This window comes from Mytilus galloprovincialis, chromosome 5, assembly GCF_965363235.1.
Source record: "Mytilus galloprovincialis chromosome 5, xbMytGall1.hap1.1, whole genome shotgun sequence".
In the NCBI taxonomy this organism is placed as follows: Eukaryota; Metazoa; Mollusca; class Bivalvia; order Mytilida; family Mytilidae; genus Mytilus; species Mytilus galloprovincialis.
Window position 1 is genome coordinate 70,602,070 of NC_134842.1, and position 21,418 is coordinate 70,623,487.

The window sequence follows — 21,418 nt, forward strand, 5'->3', positions numbered from 1 at the left end:
GTTCTTAGGCCCATTCTTCAAATGTTCTTCTTTTATTTATAAGAGTTAGTATTCTATATTTTTAAATGGAAATGTTGAGCTTGACCAGGGTGAGTTGGCTGTGTATACCCTTAACCATGTTAACTACTCTCGATGACTGTGAATACAAGTAATTGTCATGATGAGATTTCTATAAATCTGTGTGATACACACTGGAGATAATTTAATGGAAGTGTTCAACTTGGATTAATATTGGACTGTATTCTGTAGATTTAAGGATGGATTAATTTGCCTTTTCAGAATTTTAAGGACTAAGGGTAATCTCAATGTTCATGTTGTTCCTACACCAAAATGAATATAACTCTGTGTCATTAGTTCAATTTCCATTGTTTAGAACATTTTAAACCAATCACAATGTTTTGGTGTGTGCTTCTGGAAATATTACCCAGAATGGCAATGCATTATATTCTGGAATGGCGAATTGTGTCCTGCTTTTTGTTGAGCCTTTGACTTTAGTGGAAAAAGCGAGACTAAGCGATCCTACATTCCGTCGTCGTTGTCGGCGGCAGCGTCCACAAATATTCACTCTGTGGTTAAAGTTTTTGAAATTTTAATAACTTTCTTAAACTATACTGAATTTCTACCAAACTTGGACAGAAGCTTGTTTATGATCATAAGAAAGTATCCAGAAGTTAATTTTGTAAAAATAAAATTCCATTTTTTCCGTATTTTACATATAAATGGACTTAGTTTTTCTGCGAGGAAACATTACATTCACTCTGTGGTTAAAGTTTTTAAAATTTTAATAACTTTCATGAACTATCCTTGATATGTACCAAACTAGGACAGAAGCTTGTTTATGATCATAAGATAGTATCAAGAAGAAAATGTTGTGAAAATAAATTTCCACTTTTCCGTATTTTACTTATAAATGGACTTAGTTTTTCTGCGAGGAAACATTACATTCACTCTGTGGTTAAAGTTTTTAAAATTTTAATAACTTTCATAAATTATCCTTGATTTGTACCAAACTTGGACAGAAGCTTGTTTATGATCATAAGATAGTATCAAGAAGAAAATTTTGTAAAAATAAATTTCCACTTTTCCGTATTTACTTATAAATGGACTTAGTTTTTTTGCCAGAAACAAAACATTCACTCTGTGGTTTAAGTTTTTAAAATTTTTATAATGTTCTTAAATTATCCAGGATTTCTACCAAACTTCGATAAAAGCTTATTTCTGTTCATAAGATATTATTCAGAAGTAAATTTTGTAAAAAAAAAATTCACTTTTTCCATATTTTACTTATAAATGGACTTAGTTTTTCTTCCAGTTAACATTACATGCAGTCTGCAGTTAAAGTTTATAAAACATTTATTAGATTCATAAACTATCCTGGATTTTTTTACGAAACTTGGAAGCTTCTTTCAATCAAAAGACAGTATCGTGAGGGAAATTTTTATTGATGTTTTTCCTCATTTTTGTTGAGTCTGCGATTAACAGAAAAAGTAGGCAAGACACCGGGTTCCGTGGAACCCTTACGAATTTTTATAAAATTTATATTTAAAGATTTATATCATAAAATTGATAAATAATGTAGATATATAAATATGTGTTTTGTCTAAAAGACAAGTTTGAAAATAACCTCTAAATAAGTATTTCTAAAGGAAAGTCAAACCCTTGGAAATTATGTGAATTTTGAAAAATTGCAAATCCTATTTTTGAATTAATGTCATCGTTTTCATGATTATGTCATTGAAGTTATAATGAAAACTATATCTAATTAAAAGATTTCTTATTTGGTTTGGCTATAAATATAGTCATGAGTTCTGTATGGTTTTATCATCTCTTATAAAGCAATTGTACTGCACATGTATTAGCTGGTTTCAGATTTTCAAATATTTTGACCCCAAGCATTGATGAAGAGACATTTTAAATGAGCTAAATGTGTGTCTGGTGCAGTTGAATTGTAACTGTTAATGCTAATTAAGCAGAACATTACATTTCTATCAATAATTTCAGTTTCATATTTGAATGAATTAAACCAAAGGTAACACATGTTGCAACATATATTACTTTACAAACATGTAAATTTTCATTTGATGAGGGAAAACTTTTAGTTTTATATTACATTTATGACATTATTGATTGGTGGATAGATATGTCTGTACATTTATGGATGCTAAATGTATGTATGTTTAATAATCAAATTTATAATACTAAATTTAATTGTTTTATATTACATGTACATTGTATTAATAAAAGAATAAAAATTATCATCAAAAATGATTGAATCTCATGTTCTGTCTCTTTGACAATCATATCACATCTTCTTAATTTTGTATTAAAATAAATTATCTATACTAGAAACACACAAGGTACCACATACTTTAAAAGATATTGTCCCTGCTCTGTTATGAAGGAGGGTCAGGGAAGTGGGTCCTATATATATTTATGTCTAAAAAATAAAATTTTAGGCCATTTTTCTGTATTTTTTTTTATGATTCTCTGACAATTCTTTATTTTTTGTCATAGTTTTCTTTGTTCTTTCCACTATTTTTTTTTCAGTCTGCACTTTGTGCCCAATATTTCTAATCTGTGAACTCCCCCTTACATTCCTTAAAACACAACTAATCATATGCTAAATACTTTGAAAATTTAGATACTATGACATTCAATGTTAAAAATTGTTTGTAATAAGAGGTTAATTATCAATAATAATGGCAGAAAATGATGTAAATTGTAGTCATCATGGGTAGGAATGTTTGATACTAGTGGAAGGAAATTGAATTGGAATATTTATAGGAGTTTATTAAATGTGTGGGTTATTAGTTGTGCTAAATATGATTTTTAGATTGGAATGAAATAAAAGATTTCTAGGAAAAACAAACTCTAGTAAGTTCAAGTTTGAATTGTTTTAAAAAATGAGTAAGAAATTAAGAAATATATATGTCTGTCACAACTGTCTGTTGGCTTTTCATGATTGTGTGGATTCAATCATACCTGTAGCCAGGGGGGGTTCATCTGAACCCCCCCTCCCTTGAAAACAAATAATGACTGTTAAAGTCAACGTTCTGTTTGAATTGTGACTGTTAAAATCAAGTTTTTGAGGCCAAATAACCCCCCTTTGGAAATTCCTGGCTACGGGCCTGTCAATTACATTTGTTTGTACGAATTTTTGTGGATTGAGGAATAACTGAATGGCTGAAATGATTTGATAGTTTTTAAGCAGTTAATCTGCTTAATGCGAGCACCCTAGATTTATGCTCTACCCAATAAATGCTGAAGTATGTGCCACTTTTATTATCTGGCTGGCTATCATGTTATTTATAACTAATTGAACACTTTTTTCATACTTTTTATTCTGGAATATAAAAAATATTACGATAAAAATCTTAAATGGTCGTCGAATTTCCCAAAAGTTTTGAAGTTGCACATAGGAAGTAGTGCTCGATAAAAATTCTCTTATAGTTTATAATCCCCTGTGCTGTTGGCTAAGATCACTGTGTCTAAACCACACCGGCAAAATTTGTTCGGACTCGATGGTATCTAACATCCGGCACAATGACGGAACATTAATAGACAGAAGAAAGCTAGGTTTCTCCTTATTTTCTTATTTTTTTTATGATATCGAAGAATCTATATACATATCCAACAATTTTCTGTTGTGAGATGCAATATTTTCTACAACCGTTCTATATTAACAGAGAAATAAGTCAAAATGCATGTCAAAATGACGAATTGAGTGAACCTTGCCTCGAAATTGTTTAATTTCTCGTTAAATTGTTCACATTGTACGGAAAGAAAGGTATGGGAAGATAGATATTGACACGGAGATTGCAAATTTAGTTATTATGAGCATCTCCATAATTGTATCGCTGTGTATGGCACGAAAGAAATGGGTCATGTCAAAATGAAACTGGCCGGTTTCGTCAATGTTGTTACTACACAATCACCCGGTTTCGTCTATATATATCACCCGGTTTTTTTTTGTTTTTTTTTTAACAAACAATTTATGAAAAGAAACTTTGGCACGGATCTGAACATTGTCTTTCAAAATTAAATATATATTTATTGTAAAGTAAACTTGGCGTGTTAAAATCTATTTTAAACGGGCACTTTTGGACATAGTTAATTATGATAATACACATTTTCCTAATGAAAGGCGTATCCCTTATTTTACTTAACTTCAAACTAATTTTAAATGGAATATAAATACTGAATAGTAAACACTGGTATCTAATTATTTTGTAACATTATTAGATTTTCTTTGTTTATAATAGTAGTATGTAAAGATGAAAAAAAAAGGATGTGTTTTGATTGTGTTATAATTTTAATTTACTATACTATATATTATATACACTTAGTTTACAATATTTACTATCAATTATTAATACATTTATGCATTCAATCATTGACGAACAGTCCCAAACCGACTAAAGTCTATACTGTTCTGCACAAAAAAAAATTCAATCACTCTAAACCAAAATTGTAAACATCACCAAAAAGTAAACAGAAGTTTAAAATATTTATATAACTAAGAAGTGTATAAAGTTTAATGCCGTTATAATACTTCGTTTTTGAGATATGGCGCGACATGTTAAAAAACCCCACATTCCTGTTTCACTTACATTTTCTGTAACTCAAAAAGATTTAATTTGATTTTCACTAAAAGGTTTGCAGATCGTTTGACCATTATAAGAAATAACTATATTAAATTTTAAGAAAATAAGATAAGCTGTCCTGAAATTACGGTGCGACATGTTTATGCTGGACAGACGGATAGATAGACGGACGGAAGGACCGAATGACTGATAGATGGAGGAACGGACGGATGGAAGGACGGATGGACAGACAGACGGGTGTATACAATAATACGTCCTGTCAAAATTGGGACGGGCGTGTAAAAACGCAAAGAAATGAAGAAAAAAAACCTCGTAATTAAAGGTTAATAATTTTTATTAGGATATCGGCCAAGTCGATTTATTTGTATATTTGTCTGCCTTATCATTTTTGCTATATAACTTTTATATATATTTGAAAAAAAATGTATAGAAATCGATAAAAAGAACTTGATATTCGGCATTTATTATAATAAACATAATCCAACTCACATAATCCGATTTCCCGGGTGTCCCTGTTTTCTCATTTCTTACAATATTTTAATTCGGTATACACTTTATAAGATAAGTGGCGAATCTAGATGACGTATAGGTTGCGCCCCGACCCCACTTTTGGTTGTCAAAACTATATTGATCCCTGTATTTAACGATTTTGTAAAGCAAAAAATAATCAAAATATTGTTCGACTCGCTACGCTCGGCGGTATGTAAAAGTTGTTCGAATTACGTCCACTTTGAAATAAACTGAATCCGTCTGTCCGTATATATTGTCAAAATATATTGACCAACGTCAGTGTACGATCATCATAACACAACGGCGACAGTACAGCTTCTTTTTTTTAGTAATGTTAACAAAATAATTATTATTGAATTTTGTCGATGACCTGAGACTATTATACTAATTTGTACATAGCAATAAAATTGAGAATGGAAATGGGGAATGTGTCAAAGAGACAACAACCCGCCCAAATAAAAAACAACAGCAGAGGGTCACCAACAGGTCTTCAATGTAGCGAGAAATTCCCGCACCCGGAGGCGTCCTTCAGCTGGCCCCTAAACAAATATATACTAGTCCAGTGATAATGAACGCCATACTTATTTCCAAATTGTACAGTATAGTTACAATAAGGGATACAAAAAATTATTTTAATGCATGGTAGTTGTAATCCTTCATTCATTTTCTATGTCGATTATGCATGCATATACAGTTGTCTTATTATCAACGTTTATCCTTAAGAAGATTTATTTTTAACGATTGTAGAAAAGATTACATACATAGAATGATTAGATTACTTATAAAGTTGTCCATCCTTTTGTGCGAGAAAATTACATATCAATTGTGTGTTTCGATTTTTAAGACCGTAAACTTTAATTTCAAGTTTAAACATGTTCAACATATTTTCCCATAACTCATATAGAAAATGCATATTTAGAGAGCTTTAATCTCAATATGCTGTTAAAAAATTTCGGAATGCAAAGTAAATTAAAATATTTGTGTTCTATAAGAGTAGGAATTCAAGTTTTTGCTTATTATTTATTTGAATCTGAGACTCATATAAATGAATAAGCCGTTGTCCGGTGAACGAACTTGTTTTCCAACAACCCACAAAACTCCTTTTGAACGCTGAAGTTAAATAATCAATTATAATGTAATGCTATTATGATTTTTTTTATTTGACCAAACCGGGTTATGCATTTTGAAATCTATGACGAAACCGGGTTGTATACATTGACGAAACCGGCCAGTTCCATTTTGACATGACCCATTTCTTTCGTGCCATACACAGAGATACAATTATGGAGATGCTCATAATAACTAAATTTGCAATCTCCGTGTCAATATCTATCTTCCCGTACCTTTCTTTCCGTACAATGTGAACAATTTAACGAGAAATTAAACAATTTCGAGGCACGGTTCACTCAATTCGTCATTTTGACATGCATTTTGACTTATTTCTCCGTTAATATAGAACGGTTGTAGAAAATATTGCATCTCACAACAGAAAATTGTTGTATATGTATATATATTCTTCGATATCATAAAAAAAATAAAAAAATAAGGAGAAACCTACCTTTTTTTTGTCTATTGGTGTTCCGTCATTGTGCCGGATGTTAGATACCATCGAGTCCGAGCAAATTTTGCCGGTGTGGTTTAGACACAGTGAAGATGTCAAAGAACAATAGTATGAAATATTTGATTGGCGAAATCTATAAAGATGAGTCGTTTACATTTCCTAAATGGCAAAATTCGTAGGAATATTGTTTATCATCGATACGTATTACATACGTCAGTATATTAATCAGCTGATATAAGTTGGCGGCAATTTCAAATTACATAGAAGACGAAATTTACGTACCTTTTAAATTGGGAGGATTCTGATGATACATAGGTACTTTATTATTAAAAATTTTATTCCTTTTTTGTCTGAAATTATTGAGATTATTTAAATCATCTTAATTCAGTAATCTTAAATGTATGCTTATTTGTATTCTTGTTAATATTATTCCGTTATTTTGCAAATCACCTCCATGATCCTTCATGCTTGTCAAATAAATTGTTGTTATCATAGTTTTCTGATTGGTCGATGTCAAGGTCATTTTAAGATTGTTTCGCTTTGGTGTTACAAAGTACATAATGCTACACGTGCATTGATTACACTCAATGTGCTTCAATAAATATTGAGATAAAAACTTTAACAACTCTTCACTAAAGGATGACATTATTGAACTTCCAAAGTCGCATATTTTGTAAGATATCAAGTCCGAATCTGTGACGCGTATCACACCGTAATTGTTTTTGATTTACAAGAACTTAGGTAGCAATACACAGTTAGGAAAAAAACTTAAAATTGACACTCATAATTTTTAAACACCCTCTTTCCCCGCCTGTCTAACAAAGAAGGCTTTATATGTGTGTTATGTATGTATATACTTATAGAAAGATAATCTTCCATAGATTTGATTTCTAAGGGTCTTAAGGGTGAAATATAATCCCTTTTGGGTGTAACCATGGCAACAATCTGCATTTCTTAGATACAAAATATACTGAGCAAAAAAGGGGGTGAACATGTCACAAAAGTCTCCAAAATTTGGTCTAAAGGAAAATTTCAATCAATTAAATTACAGTGATACCTTTCCTGAATCCATAGGTTTATATCTATCAAGTGGTCCAAAAAAAATCATATGCATTTCTGCTCGTTTTTCCATAAAATTGAATTGAAAAGATCGAGAGCAAAATATTTAATGAATGGCTATTATTTATTTTGAATTTATTGAACCATAAAATTAATTCTTCACTCTTCACATTGAATAATCCGCGAAGCTGATTATGTAAAATATGAAGAGTCAAAAATTAATTTTATGGGTCAATAAATTCAAAATAAATTATTGCCATTCATTATAAATAAATTTCTATCAAAAATAAGGCTCAAAGAACTTTTTATGTTATTTATATTAACAGTAACAATGTACGTACACACATGTTGGCGTATGAATACAGAACCTCAGAGTGGGCGTGTCGCCATAAAAATTGACAGCATTGAAAATAAAACTAATACTTTTAACCAATCAGAAGACAGTAAATACACCAAATTTATTTATTTGTTGATAAACACTACAATAATTTATGGACCTTTGGATGGTACGGATAGGAAAATACGGACTGTCAATCATATAAATGGCCTATAAAACATGTTAAAAACAATCTAAATGTTCATATAAACCCACTAAGAAGGCTATTTTATTCTTCAATTATCTAAAAATCAATTTTATTGTACAAAAACTTTCCTATTTAAAAAATTCACAGGGGCCATAATGCGAAACTAAACTTCTAACTGTGTATTACTACCTTACCGATTTCCGGTACAGAAAAAAACGACTTTTTTATATGTTTCTTTTTTTATTTTTCACATTTAAACACTCGTTAAGTGTTCTAGAATCAATTCTATGCCGTTCCTTCAGCAACCTCATGCTGGTAAACGATTTCCCCATGAAAATAATGTGAAAAGAAATCGCATGATACGATAAAAAGGTAACGACTAACGAGGCTCGAGAAATGTTTATGTTTTCAACAAGTTGAAGTTACAAACAAGTTTTTCTTAATTCCTACTATTACATTGATTTAAAGTTTAAATAAATGTTTTTTTCTTATTATGATATTAGTAATGGAAGGCAGTTAAACCGTAATCAAGATATTTTAATTCAGTTATAATTTGAGATGTTAATAAAATTGAGAATGATAATGGAGAATGTGTCATTATATAGAGACATTATAACCTGATCTAAGAACAGACAACAGTCAAAAGTTAGCGGATCTTTAATGCAGGGGGAAACTCCTATACCCAAAGGATTGCTTTTGCTGGCCCCTTAACACAATAACAAAAATGTATACTATTTCAACTAGTCACTTTGTTCGGGTGGAACTTTTAAACCACTTTCCAGAGGCTAGTTAGTTCTTTAAGCCCAGAACTTTCCAACGTTGGAACAAAAGAGCATTTACAATAACTTGGACATCATACTAAAATTAAACTAAAAACTAACAAGAAATTAAAATTAAAAAAATGTACAAAAAAGTAAAATCACAAAAATACTGAACTCGGAGGAAAATCAATTCGGAAAGTCCATAATCACATGGCAAAATCAAATAACAAAACGCATCAAAACAAACAATTATGAAAAATATGTATGATACTGTGGATTCATTTATATTCGTTGGATACTTATTTTCGTGGATTTCGTGGGTACAGGTGAACCACGAATTCCAATGTCCAACGAATAACAAATTTTCCTTAGAGATGTATTTAGAATTCGGCAAAACCACAATATCAAATATCCACGAACAAGCAAATTTTGCTCAATCCACGAAAGGAGTAGGTCCGGTAAGACCCACTTTTTGGCCCCAAAATATAGCAGTTTTACAAAATTGTTAAAATGTAAACTTTTATTTATTAATTGAACAGTAGAATGCTTCTGTTACATAAATATGGGCTGTTTTTGACAATACAATGCACATATATCGGGTACAAGCACCATTAAGTCATGCTAAATCACTGAAATCTTCACAATTCTAGCATTTTAGTTAAATTTTAGACGGTTTTCATGTAAAACGAAAGTGGCCGCATTCGTGTTCATCCTTAATATTAAAATGTAAGTTGTATTTTATGATAATACATAACATATATAAAGGTTGAGGATGAACACGGATGCGGCCACTTTCATTTTTGACAAAAACCATCTGAAAAGTGGCATTTTTTGGCATATTTGGTAGATTTTTCATATTTGAGCTTGAATCGGATCGTTTTTAATGACAAAATCAGTTAAAATCTTTCACATAAACAAATTGAATCTAATAAAATAGACACTTAAGTGTTTAAAAAGTGGTCAAAATCTTTCGTCAGATGAACCTAAAATTTGAGGCCAAAATCGGTCCTTACCGGACCTACTCCTTTGGTACCCACGAAAATAAATGAATCCACAGTATACAGCAACAATCACCACATTAGTGGGTCCTCACTGTGGACAGGTACATACAGAATGTGGCGACTTTAACATCTTAACTGGCACAAAACTCTCCCCTAACATAGGACAGTGTATGTGCATAATCTCAGACATTGAATCTTTATAAATATGATAAATATAAATTGAAAATAAATTTTGAAAGTGGTAGCTATAGGATAACAAAGGATTGCATAAAATACACATTACTGTACAAGCATTATTTGATACTTTAGAAATAGCTGAGAACAATGCCTGAGATAATATTTTGACAATTTCTTTACACTATTCATCTGAACTTGGCCAAGTTTGCCTTTTGGTTTTTAATTAACTGCCTATAGCACCCTTTGGTGCTTTGATTATAATTACAAACAACTGCATCACTAACATGTCAACACTGAGATTTTGATTTATAATACAACATGGTGGCATACCTACCAGCTGCACTCTACTCTTTAACTGACTAGGATTGTTTGTCTCTATGATGATACTTATACACAATGCATATACATTGTATATATTACAACATTAGACACAGATCAATAGATATAGGAAGATGGGGTGTGAGTGCCAATGAGACAACTCTCCATCCAAATAACAATTTAAAAAAGTAAATCATTATAGGTCAATGTACGGCCTTCAACACGGAGCCTTGGCTCACACCGAAAAACAAGCTATAAAGGGCCCCAAAATTATTAGTGTAAAGCCATTCAAACCGGAAAATCAACACTCTAACAAGTTTGAATATTGGTGGTGTCACTATTACTGTTCTCAATTTAAGCCCCTTTATAACATTGTATGCAAGCAGGGGCATGACAGACATTAGTGTTGTATGGACACATTCTCCATTTTAGGCATTTATTTTAGATTTGACACACTTCTTGTTGCATTTATTTTAGATTTGACACACGTCTTGTTTGTGTCCTTATTATACATGCAACTATTGATTGTAAAATAGATACATTCAGGTTATTGATTGAATTTAATGTTATATAATTTGTTTTCCATTTCATATACATGTGTCATGTATAATGTCTGGGAAATCTGTGTTAAAGAGAACTTACAATTTTTAGTATTATTTTATTTAAATTTTGCACTGAATTTGAAAAAAAAACATATATTTTAAACACTTATGTACACATTAAACATGTTAACATTTAATAAGGAAAGGAAGATAAAAATCCGTTATGATAATAGGATTAATATTTGATTTAACAATTTAAACTATAACTTTTATAACAAATGTCAACTATTGAAAAATATATAAACAAAGACATGGAATATTGCTAGTGAAATTTTGTAAGAACCAAGTACCATACTAGATTATGATTTGTAAGTTTAATTTTATATATACATTGTATACAGTGCTTGTTTAACTTGTTATATTAAATAGACACCAAATGTATCATGTATATCTAAGTTATGGGATTTTATTCATGAAAAAGTATGAGATTTTTTCCATTTTTCTGACTAGTACTCAATAAAGCTTTGAACAATTCAAGAAACTTTGTTTATATATATTGACATATAAGTTACATTTTTTGATTTTTTTTAAATTCTATATCAATTTAAAAGATTATAAGAAAAAGGTGGGATGTTCCAGTTACAATTAATTTGAAATCACCTTTGGCAGTTTTCATGAAATTTTGATGGTTTGTTTCATCTATTGTAATTACTAAGCTCAATTTTATGCCCCTCCTACAAAAGTAGAGGGGCATTATGTTTTCTGATCTGTGTGTTCGTTTGTAAGTTTGTCTGTTCATCCCTCTAGATCTGTCTGTCCCGCTTCAGGTTAAAGTTTTTGGTCAAGGTAGTTTTTGATGAAGTTGCAGTTCAATCTACTTGAGACTTAGTACACATGTTCCCTATGATATGAACTTTCTAATTTAAATTCCATATTTAAGTTTTGACCCCAATTTCATGGTCTACTGAACATGCAAAATGATATTGCATGTGGGTCATCTGTGTACAATAGACATTCTTGTATTTTTGATTAATTTCTGATATGACATTGCAGACTCATGTTGCTGATCATGAGTTACAAAACTTTATTAGTCGACCACTCCTTAAAAAATTGGCCTTTTTTTCACATTTGGATCAGATGGTTACAGATTTTATTTTACTATGCATGAACTTAAAAATTAATATAAAGTTGTACTTTTGATTTCAGAACTTGAAGCTATAGCTTTATTAGAGAGTGAGTCTGAGTCCTCAGGAGGAGAGATGTATACCGAAGAATCTAAAAAGAAACATTTCACTGTAGAGGAAGCCGTGGAAGCAGTGGGGTTTGGCTGGTTCCAGATTCGACTGTACTTCATGTGTGGTTTGTTTACTGTAAATATTACTGTGTTTATAACATTGGTATCAAAATACTGTGGATTTTAAATTTATGTGATATCAATTTTCTTGGATTTTGAGCTAGGGGAAACCACAAATTAATTTTTTTTCAACAAAATGAAACAATGAAACTAATTTAGAATTGACTCTCAAAATACCAATATTACTTAAATAATCACCTAAAAATATTAATCCACAATATACATGTTATATGAAACATATTTGAATCAATGTCAATGAGAGTCAGCTAACCATGAAAATAACCAAAAGACATCTAGAGAGCAATATAGAGTCATGACAAACCTCAACAATAGATGCACATCTATATAGATTCTACCACAAAATCGAGTGTGATACGATATTTCATTGTATTTATCCACTTGAGACAGTTAAATTTTCAAATTTAAGAGGCTCGCTGAGCGTTTTAAATATTTAAAATTTAACTGTCAAGAGTGGATAAATATCGTATTACACTAGATTAAGTGGTAGAATCTGGTTCTCTAATGATTTTCAAACAATACGCAGGCAAACTTATTCCTTCCTTAAGATGTGCTCTTTCTATGTGACGTCATCAGGCATGGTCGCCTTTTTTCATGCCGTCACAATAGGAAATTCAGAGGAAAGCAAGAAAATTCAAAGTCATAATCGGATTTTAACCAATAAAGTACTGAGATCAAACAAACCACACGTTGTTTAAATTTTTACAATGGGTGCAGAAAGGGATAAATTGACGAAGAATTAGAGAACTATATATATATACAACATGTCTATAAAACTTCACTTTTGACTCATCGTTGCATTTCACACATTATTAATTTGATTACATAATAATTTTCTTTTAGTAAGCAATATATGTATTATCTTTAATCTTGTGTTTTAAGTAAACATAACTATGTAATGATATGATTGATTTAACTACATTGATTGAAAGCAAGCTGTTGTATTTATAATTGTTCTAAATTATGTGGGTCGAAAAATCTGTTGAAAATTTTAACATCTAAGAACATGATGTGACACCTACATTTATTTTGACTGCATGGAATTCTTTTTTTTTGCACCATCTACGATAGTAAAGGGTTATTATGTTTTCTGGTCTGTGCGTCCATTCATCTGTGGGTTTGTCCATTGGTTCGTCCATTCATTTGTTCATTCGTCTGACCCACTTCAGGTTAAAGTTTTTTGGTAGATGAAGTTGAAGTCCAATCTACTTGAGACTTAGTACAAATGTTCCCTGTGATATGATCTATCTAATTTTCATGCCAAATTAGAGTTTTTACCCCATTTTCACGGTCCACTAAACATAGAAAATGATAGTGTGAGTGGGAACTTATGTACTAAGGACAAAATAAATAAATAAATTTTGTAATAACTTATTTTGTGACTTTCCAGGCAGCAGATTCCTTAGAGATGATGTTACTGGCAGTTATATCTCCTGTGTTGAGATGTGAATGGGGATTAGAACATTTCCATGTGGCATTTATTACTACAGTGAGTAGCTGTTATTCTGAATAAAAGAAAAAATGGTGGTACATTTCAACCAGACAAGAACCCAACAACAATAAAACAAATAAACCCAAAACAAATAGTGGTCACTGTAGATGATAATACTATTTAAACTTCTTGGCCACCAAGGTTCTAGAAACAATGTACTTAAGGTGGTACTTAACACTACAGGGAAATAACTCTGTAAAATCAGCCAAATGTTTTAATCACATTGTTAAGGAAATATTAAGCTTATGCTTCTCAATGATCACGAACAGTGTTTGTCAAACTACTATGTATGAATGTTTTCAGACAAACTATTAAAGTGTGTGGTTCAAATTTTTTGAAATTTTATGACTCTGTTATAAAAGGGTCAAATAAGATATATTGTTAAAATTTTATGAAAATGAAATAAGTTAAATAAAATGAATAAAAAGTTTTTGGTACCAACTTAACTCTATATAACTGGTATAAAAGGGAAAATTAACCAAAAAATGAAAAATACAGAAGTCAAATGAAAAATTCAAAATGGAATGTCCCTTTGATATCAAATGGCAAAAGCAAATGCTCACACAGATAAAAAAATTGAAAACAACAGTCATTTTAAAACATCAGACAACAACAATATTAAATTAAATTGTTTTACATATTTTGACCAGCTGGTTATAACTTTCTAAGCTGTATATCATGTCATTAAGCACATTTGGAAATATCTTCAATCAAATGCTTTTCACAGATGAATATTACAAGGAAAGTACATGTCCATTAGGCAGTAATCCAACAATACAAAAAACATCAAAAGAAGAGAATAAACATTTCATTGAAATGCTATTGAAACAATAGGAAATGTTTGAGTAGATCTATGTAGATTTACATTTAGGACATTATATCTTGATTGCTATAATATGTGTTATGTAAATGCACTAATGGATCACTTTATAAATATTTGTGATGACATATTGTAATCCTATAATTTAAAATTTCAGGTTGTGTTTATTGGGATGTGCATCATGGCCCCTATATGGGGTGCCGTAGGGGACAGATATGGCAGGCAGACAGTGAGTATAACAAAGATGGCCATATATCAGTCAGAGCTCTGACATAAACAAGTCAGAATAAAATGACTTCTTCAAGTCAGAAAGTGTTTTGAAATTCTGACCTGTACGCGTCAATTTTTGTTTTGCGTAGTTTTCACTCGAGTCCGTCAAACCAGAAGTTATTTTGAATTTGCCGCCGATCTACGACACATACAATCACGTGGTTTTTTGCAAGAGATCACGTGTTTGAGAGTCGTTGTTTTGGAAGTGTCTCGAACGAGAAGTCATTGAATATTATATTGATTATTTATGATTTTTAGTGAAAATCTAGGTCATTGTGGGCATTTTTAGATAGGTAATTCATATAATCTCCGTATTTTCATGGGCATTTTTATATTTTTTGCCTATAAAGAAGTTCCTTGCAAGTTATTTTTTTGCTGTTTCATGAAGGCGCGCGACCTGTAAATACGGACGCGTGGTCTTTTAGATGACCTGGTGTTTGACAATTCTGACTTGTTCAGGTCAGAAAATGTTGTTATGAAAATGAATTGTTATTTTCGGGAGATAACTCGTGTTGTCTTAAACAATATTAACATTATTAACCAGTCAGAAAGTAAAATTATTGCTTCGAGCTGAACATCGTCACGTGATTTTTCTATTTTTAAACTCAATCACGAACTGATTTTTTAACCTTTCTGATTCGTTTCTCCCTATGAGAAAAACGATCATTGTGAATATTGATATGATGATAATGAAACGAAAATGGGAAAAATTTTAATAAAAGAAAAAGGAAGGGAGGGGTTTAACTAAAGAACCCAAGGTTTTTATTTTTATTTTTAAAGTTATAACTTGAGAACAATAAGTGATGCACACACCTGGTCTTCATTTATGATCATGGGACATGATAAAACAAATCAAATGAAATGTAGGGCAAGTCTCCAGGGATCACCCCTATCCCTGTCATTTCTCTATTCCGCTTTATAATGTCAAATTGATTTGAATGAAATATACCGGGCTAGTCTCCAGGTTTACCCCCACCCCCTGCCATTTGCAAATGTTCTTATATTTTGTAAACGGTAGAGATCCCCACCCCTAAACCATATATATTCTTGTATGGGACAATTTAACAAATCAAATATGTTGGGGAGGTCCCTGGGGGTCACCCCTACCCCTCCTGTTTGAAAACTTGTAAACGGTCGAGATCCCCACCCCTAAACCATATATTTTCTTGAATAGGACAATAAAACAAATCAAATGAAGTATAGGGGAAGTCCCTTGGGGTCACCCCCACCCCCACCTGTGTGAAAACTTGTAAAGGGTCGGGATCCCCACCCCTTAACCATATATATTCTTGTAAGGGTCAATAAGACAAATCAAATGAAATAAAGGTGGAGTCCCTGAGGGTCACCACACCCCCTCATGTTTGAAAACTTGTAAATGGTCGAGATCCCCACCCCTACACCATATACATTCTTGCACAGGACAATAAAACAAATCAAATGAAATATAGGGGAAGTCCATTGGGGTCATCCCCATCCCCCTTTTTGAAATGTTCTGGATCACCACCCCTAAAGGTAAACCATATGATATTCCTGTTCCTCATTTCAAGAAGATTTGAATGACATGCGGGGTCAAACCCTAGGCGTCACTTATGCATATCACTTTACTAGACAAAACCAATTTGTACTGGAACTTGCCCAATGTCAGGCAACCATGGGAATGACGAATTATGGGAGCTTCAATTTGTTTGGGAGACTTCGTAACAGCATCCTCTTACAATTATTTCTTGTTTATTTTAATCTGCTGAGAGACCACCTTTACATATTATATTTATCAGTGTTTGTGCAAACAGAATTGTCTATTCAGTATTATTTTCCTCTCACATGCATCACATCTTATTAATTACATGGATATAGGAAGATGTGGTATGAGTGCCAATGAGACAACTCTCCATCCAAGTTACAATTTATAAAAGTAAACCATTATAGGTCAAGGTACGGCCTTCAACACGGAGCATTGGCTCACACCGAACAGCAAGCTATAAAGGGCCTCAAAAAATTACTAGTGTAAAACCATTCAAACGGAATTGGAAAAACCAACGGTCTAATCTATATGAAAAAAAAAAATTTTGGCATATTTGTTTTCCTCTGAAATAATTCAAATTACACATCTATAATTCTTACCCCAGATGCTTAGCCACATGAAGCATTTACCTCTTATTTGAGACATAGATAGTCTTTGTTTCTACAGAAGTGAGAAGAACATTGGAAGTCAGAATGTTCTGACTTATAAAAGTCTGAATGTTCTGACTTATAAAAGTCTGAATGTTCTGACTTATAAAAGTCTGAATGTTCTGACTTAATAAGGTCAGAAAGACTCGAATGATCTGAAAATACTGACTTTTTTTAATGTTTAGAGTATTTTAGAATATGAATGCACTTGTCATGCTAGTACCATAAGAAACCCTGAAAAGATTTTGTTCCCAAACAACAATTTTTAAAGATATTAGGAATAACAAGTGTACAACATGTACAATGGAACATAATTTACAAAGTGTTGTGAAAAAAGCTATTTAAAAAAAATCAATAGATAGTTATCTTTCAACTTTTACATGTCAGTCAGGGGTACTACTTGTACAAGTTATTTTTATTCACTTGAAGAAGTGAAAAAAAATATACACATATATAAGTAAATTAATAATGTTTAAATAATCTCCCTTTAATTTTCTCAAAAATTTACTTGTTTAAGTAAATTTTTCTTACAATCCTACAAAAATTCTCAAGTTTTGAGATGTAAAATCAGGGCTTTAATGATTTTTCCCAGTTTAGCTCATATTTTTTAATTAGAGTTCAATGTTTCATCTCATTAATTCAACAAAGAAACTGATTGCGCAAAGATCTTAAGTATTTGCGCAAGGCCTTCAAAAATTGCTCCTTGGGGGCTTGTAAATGAGCAGTGTTCTGAAGATAACAGACAAATGGGATTTTCATTGCCCATGAAATTACACTTAAATCATTAGTAAAGACATCTGCAAAGGGCAGATAACTTAAAATTATATTAGAGCAAAGAAATCCTAAGAATTCAATATGAGAAGATAGGATGACTTTTTTACCTATACAAGTAAAAAAAATTTGAATGTCTAAGGGACATAACTCAGCCAATATTTTTTTTTACCTATACAAGTAAATAAAATTCACTTGTATAAGTAGCCTACAAATTTACTTATATAAGTATATTAATATTACTTCTTCAAGTAATTAAAAATAACTTGTACAAGTAGTACCCCTGACTGCATGTATTTAAAAAACAGTGAAAATATTATGGATTATATGTACGGCTTCTTGAAGGACAACGAAGTCACCATATTTGGTCTGAATTTGTATGTTTTTTCTCCTCAATTTTTTTTAAACATTATTAATGTCGGCTTTTTTTTTTAACTAATTTTAATCATTCTTAATTATAATTAAATTTCCCCAACATTTTGCTTACAAACTCTTAATTTCTAAAGTCAAATTGAAAGTTGTCTTCACAGATTCAATGTGTCTGAAAATGTTATATTGAAAAAACAATACTTTTATATCCTCAAATAAAATGGGTATACCATGAGTTTAATGGTCATGCAGATATGCAATCCAGGATGTTGACAATCAGAGTTTAGATTACAGTCATATAGTAATAGGCAGAGTTTTTCTTATATAATCAATAACCAGAGTAAAGATAATTGATTAATAGAGGTTTAGTTTAATATAAGTAATAAACAAAGCTAATTAATACACTTGCAATAACATACATGTAGTTAAATTAGTAAATACAGAATATTCATAAAAAATTCAGACAGAAATACTGTAATAGGTCAAGTCATTAGGGACAATATAGGATAAAAAACTTAATTCACATCACATAGTTTTTTCACTGACCGACCCACCCACCCCCCCTCTTAACTTAATTTGGGAAAGATTGATTGACCAATATGGATTTATGTAAAATCGATTTTGGATAAACAAAACTTGCAGCAACTTTAACCCCACCCCCACCCCCAAACTATTTGATTTAAGGTTTTTTATCCTACATTGGTCTTTTGATGGCATCCCTTAGAATGTGCTGACTTTGTACATGTTGTAGTGATAGTTATGGCACCCATACAACATATAGGAATCAGTCAAAAGGAGAGAAAAATTCCCGAAATTTGTCACATAGTGACATTTGTGAGTCGGAATAACAAAATATAGACTCATTAATCTCTCCATCTTTTCAAAAATTATGAACCAGATTTTATGCATATCCATTTAGTTTTTGACGGACTCTTTTAAGTCAGAACATGATTTGACCTGTTTGAGTCAATTTGCAGAACAAAATTTCCAATCAAAGCTATGTGTTCTTCCTCTTAGCCCCCTTTTGAATCTGCCACTGTTGAGTTTATTAATTGATTTTTCCATACATTATCATTAATATCAAATGGCAATGCCTGACTTAATAATTTCAATAAATTTAGTTTTTGACTGATTTTTTAAAGTCAGAACATGACTTGACCTGTTTAAGTCAATTTGCAGAACAAAATTTCCAATCAAAGCTAGGTGTACTTCCTTTAAGCCCTGCAATGCCCGGCTTAAATATTTCAATAAATTTATTTTAGTTTTGGACTGACTCTTTTAAGTCAGAACATGATTTGACCTGTTTAACACAAAATACATTTAATATTGAATATACCAAATAAACTTTTTTATAGTCCTCATTATTGTGACTTATGGCTACCTTATTTCCTCTGTCTTTTATCTGGCTCACCTATATATTTTTAAATCAATATGACAATACTAGACTTAAAAGTTGTAATAAGTTAAGTTTTGTTTGACTCTTTGAAGTCAGAACATGATTTGACCTGTTAAAGTCAGTTTACAGAACAAAATTTCCAATCAAAGCTAGGTGTACTTCCTTTAAGCCCTGCTTCTGAATCTGCCATTTTCGAGTTTATTATTTGATAAGTTTTTAGAAACAATTAAGTCAAATGGTTATTTATTTTAGGGGATCTTACATATATTTCCTGTGTCTTTTATCTGACGTTCCCATACATTCATTAAATAACATATGGCAATGCCCAGCTTATATATTTCAATAAATTTATTTTAGTTTTGGACTGACTCTTTTAAGTCAGAACATGATTTGACCTGTTAAAGTCAGTTTACAGAACAAAATTTCCAATTAAAGCTAGGTGTACTTTCTTTAATCGAAGAAAGTCCTTGCTTCCAGACTGCTTCTGAATCTGCCATTTTCGAGTTTATTATTTGATAAATTTTTAGAAACAATTAAGTCAAATGGTTATTTATTTTAGGGGATCTTAACATATATTTCCTGTGTCTTTTATCTGACGTTCCCATACATTCATTTAATATCATATGGCAATGCCCGGCTTAAATATTTCAATAAATTTATTTTAGTTTTGGACTGACTCTTTTAAGTCAGAACATGATTTGACCTGTTTAAAACAAAATACATTTAATATTGAATATACCAAATAAACTTTTTTATAGTCCTCATTATTGTGACTTATGGGGATCTATATATAGCTAATTTCCTCAGTCTTTTATCTGACTTACCTATACATTTTTAAATCAATATGACAATACTAGATGTAAAAGTTGTAATACGTTTAGTAAGTCAGAACATAATGTGACTTGTTTGAGTCAGTTTGCACAACAGTATTTACCTCAATGAAATATTAAAATAATAAATGTTTTGCTCTTAATACATTTAGCTTAAAGTGGATGAGAATATATCTTTTATTAACATAGTCTTATCATGAATAAGTGTCTTGTTTTTCCTTGGAAGATTTGAAGTATTGTCATGTAATGTATCCAATATTGTATTTTGTAAATCTTTTGATATTCAGAAAATTGTATGATCCATTTTTTCTCACCTGGTTTTTCTTTGTATTTTGAAATAATTGAAAGTGATGAGATAAATATATTATGTTTAGATTCTGGAAAGGAGAAGGTATGATGTCAGATGAGCCCCACTTTTTAAAACTCTTTAATTCGAAACTAGTAATCACCATATTTTTATGGAGATTGATAACAAAGTGGTAGTAATGACTGCTTCAAATCAGAACAAAAATGACTTCTCGAAGTCAAAATGCATTAAAAAGGGGCATAAATCTTATTAGAATATGAAGATATTAAGTCACAATATTTTGTGCAAAATCTGACCTGTGGAAGTCATTTTATGATAAATTAAAGTCTGACATAAACTGACCTGTACAAGTCATATTCTGTTGAGTGCAAGAAGGGAGACAACACTTACATCAAATTATATCTGACCTATGGAAGTCATTTTATTCTGACTTGTTTATGTCAGAGCTCTGACTGTATATGATATATATTTACATGATGTATTTATCATGTAAAAAAGATAATGTGGTAAGATTGCAAATGACAACACTCCACAAGAGACCAAATGATACAGAAATTGACAACTA

At 31.1% G+C, this 21,418-nt stretch overlaps 1 protein-coding gene across 2 annotated transcripts in view; it reads left to right on the plus strand.

Annotated features, from left to right (window-relative positions):
* LOC143076326 (putative transporter SVOPL) overlaps positions 1-21,418 on the plus strand; it is a 44,896-nt gene that overhangs the window by 9,562 nt on the left and 13,916 nt on the right. The window contains exons 3-5 of one of the 2 annotated variants that reach the window (XM_076252047.1): positions 12,264-12,427; positions 13,820-13,918; positions 14,899-14,970. In XM_076252047.1, coding sequence (XP_076108162.1) covers positions 12,264-12,427; positions 13,820-13,918; positions 14,899-14,970 — 335 coding nt within the window. Of the gene's footprint in view, positions 1-12,263; positions 12,428-13,819; positions 13,919-14,898; positions 14,971-21,418 lie in introns of those variants that run through there. The other variant, XM_076252048.1, reaches the window with a different exon arrangement.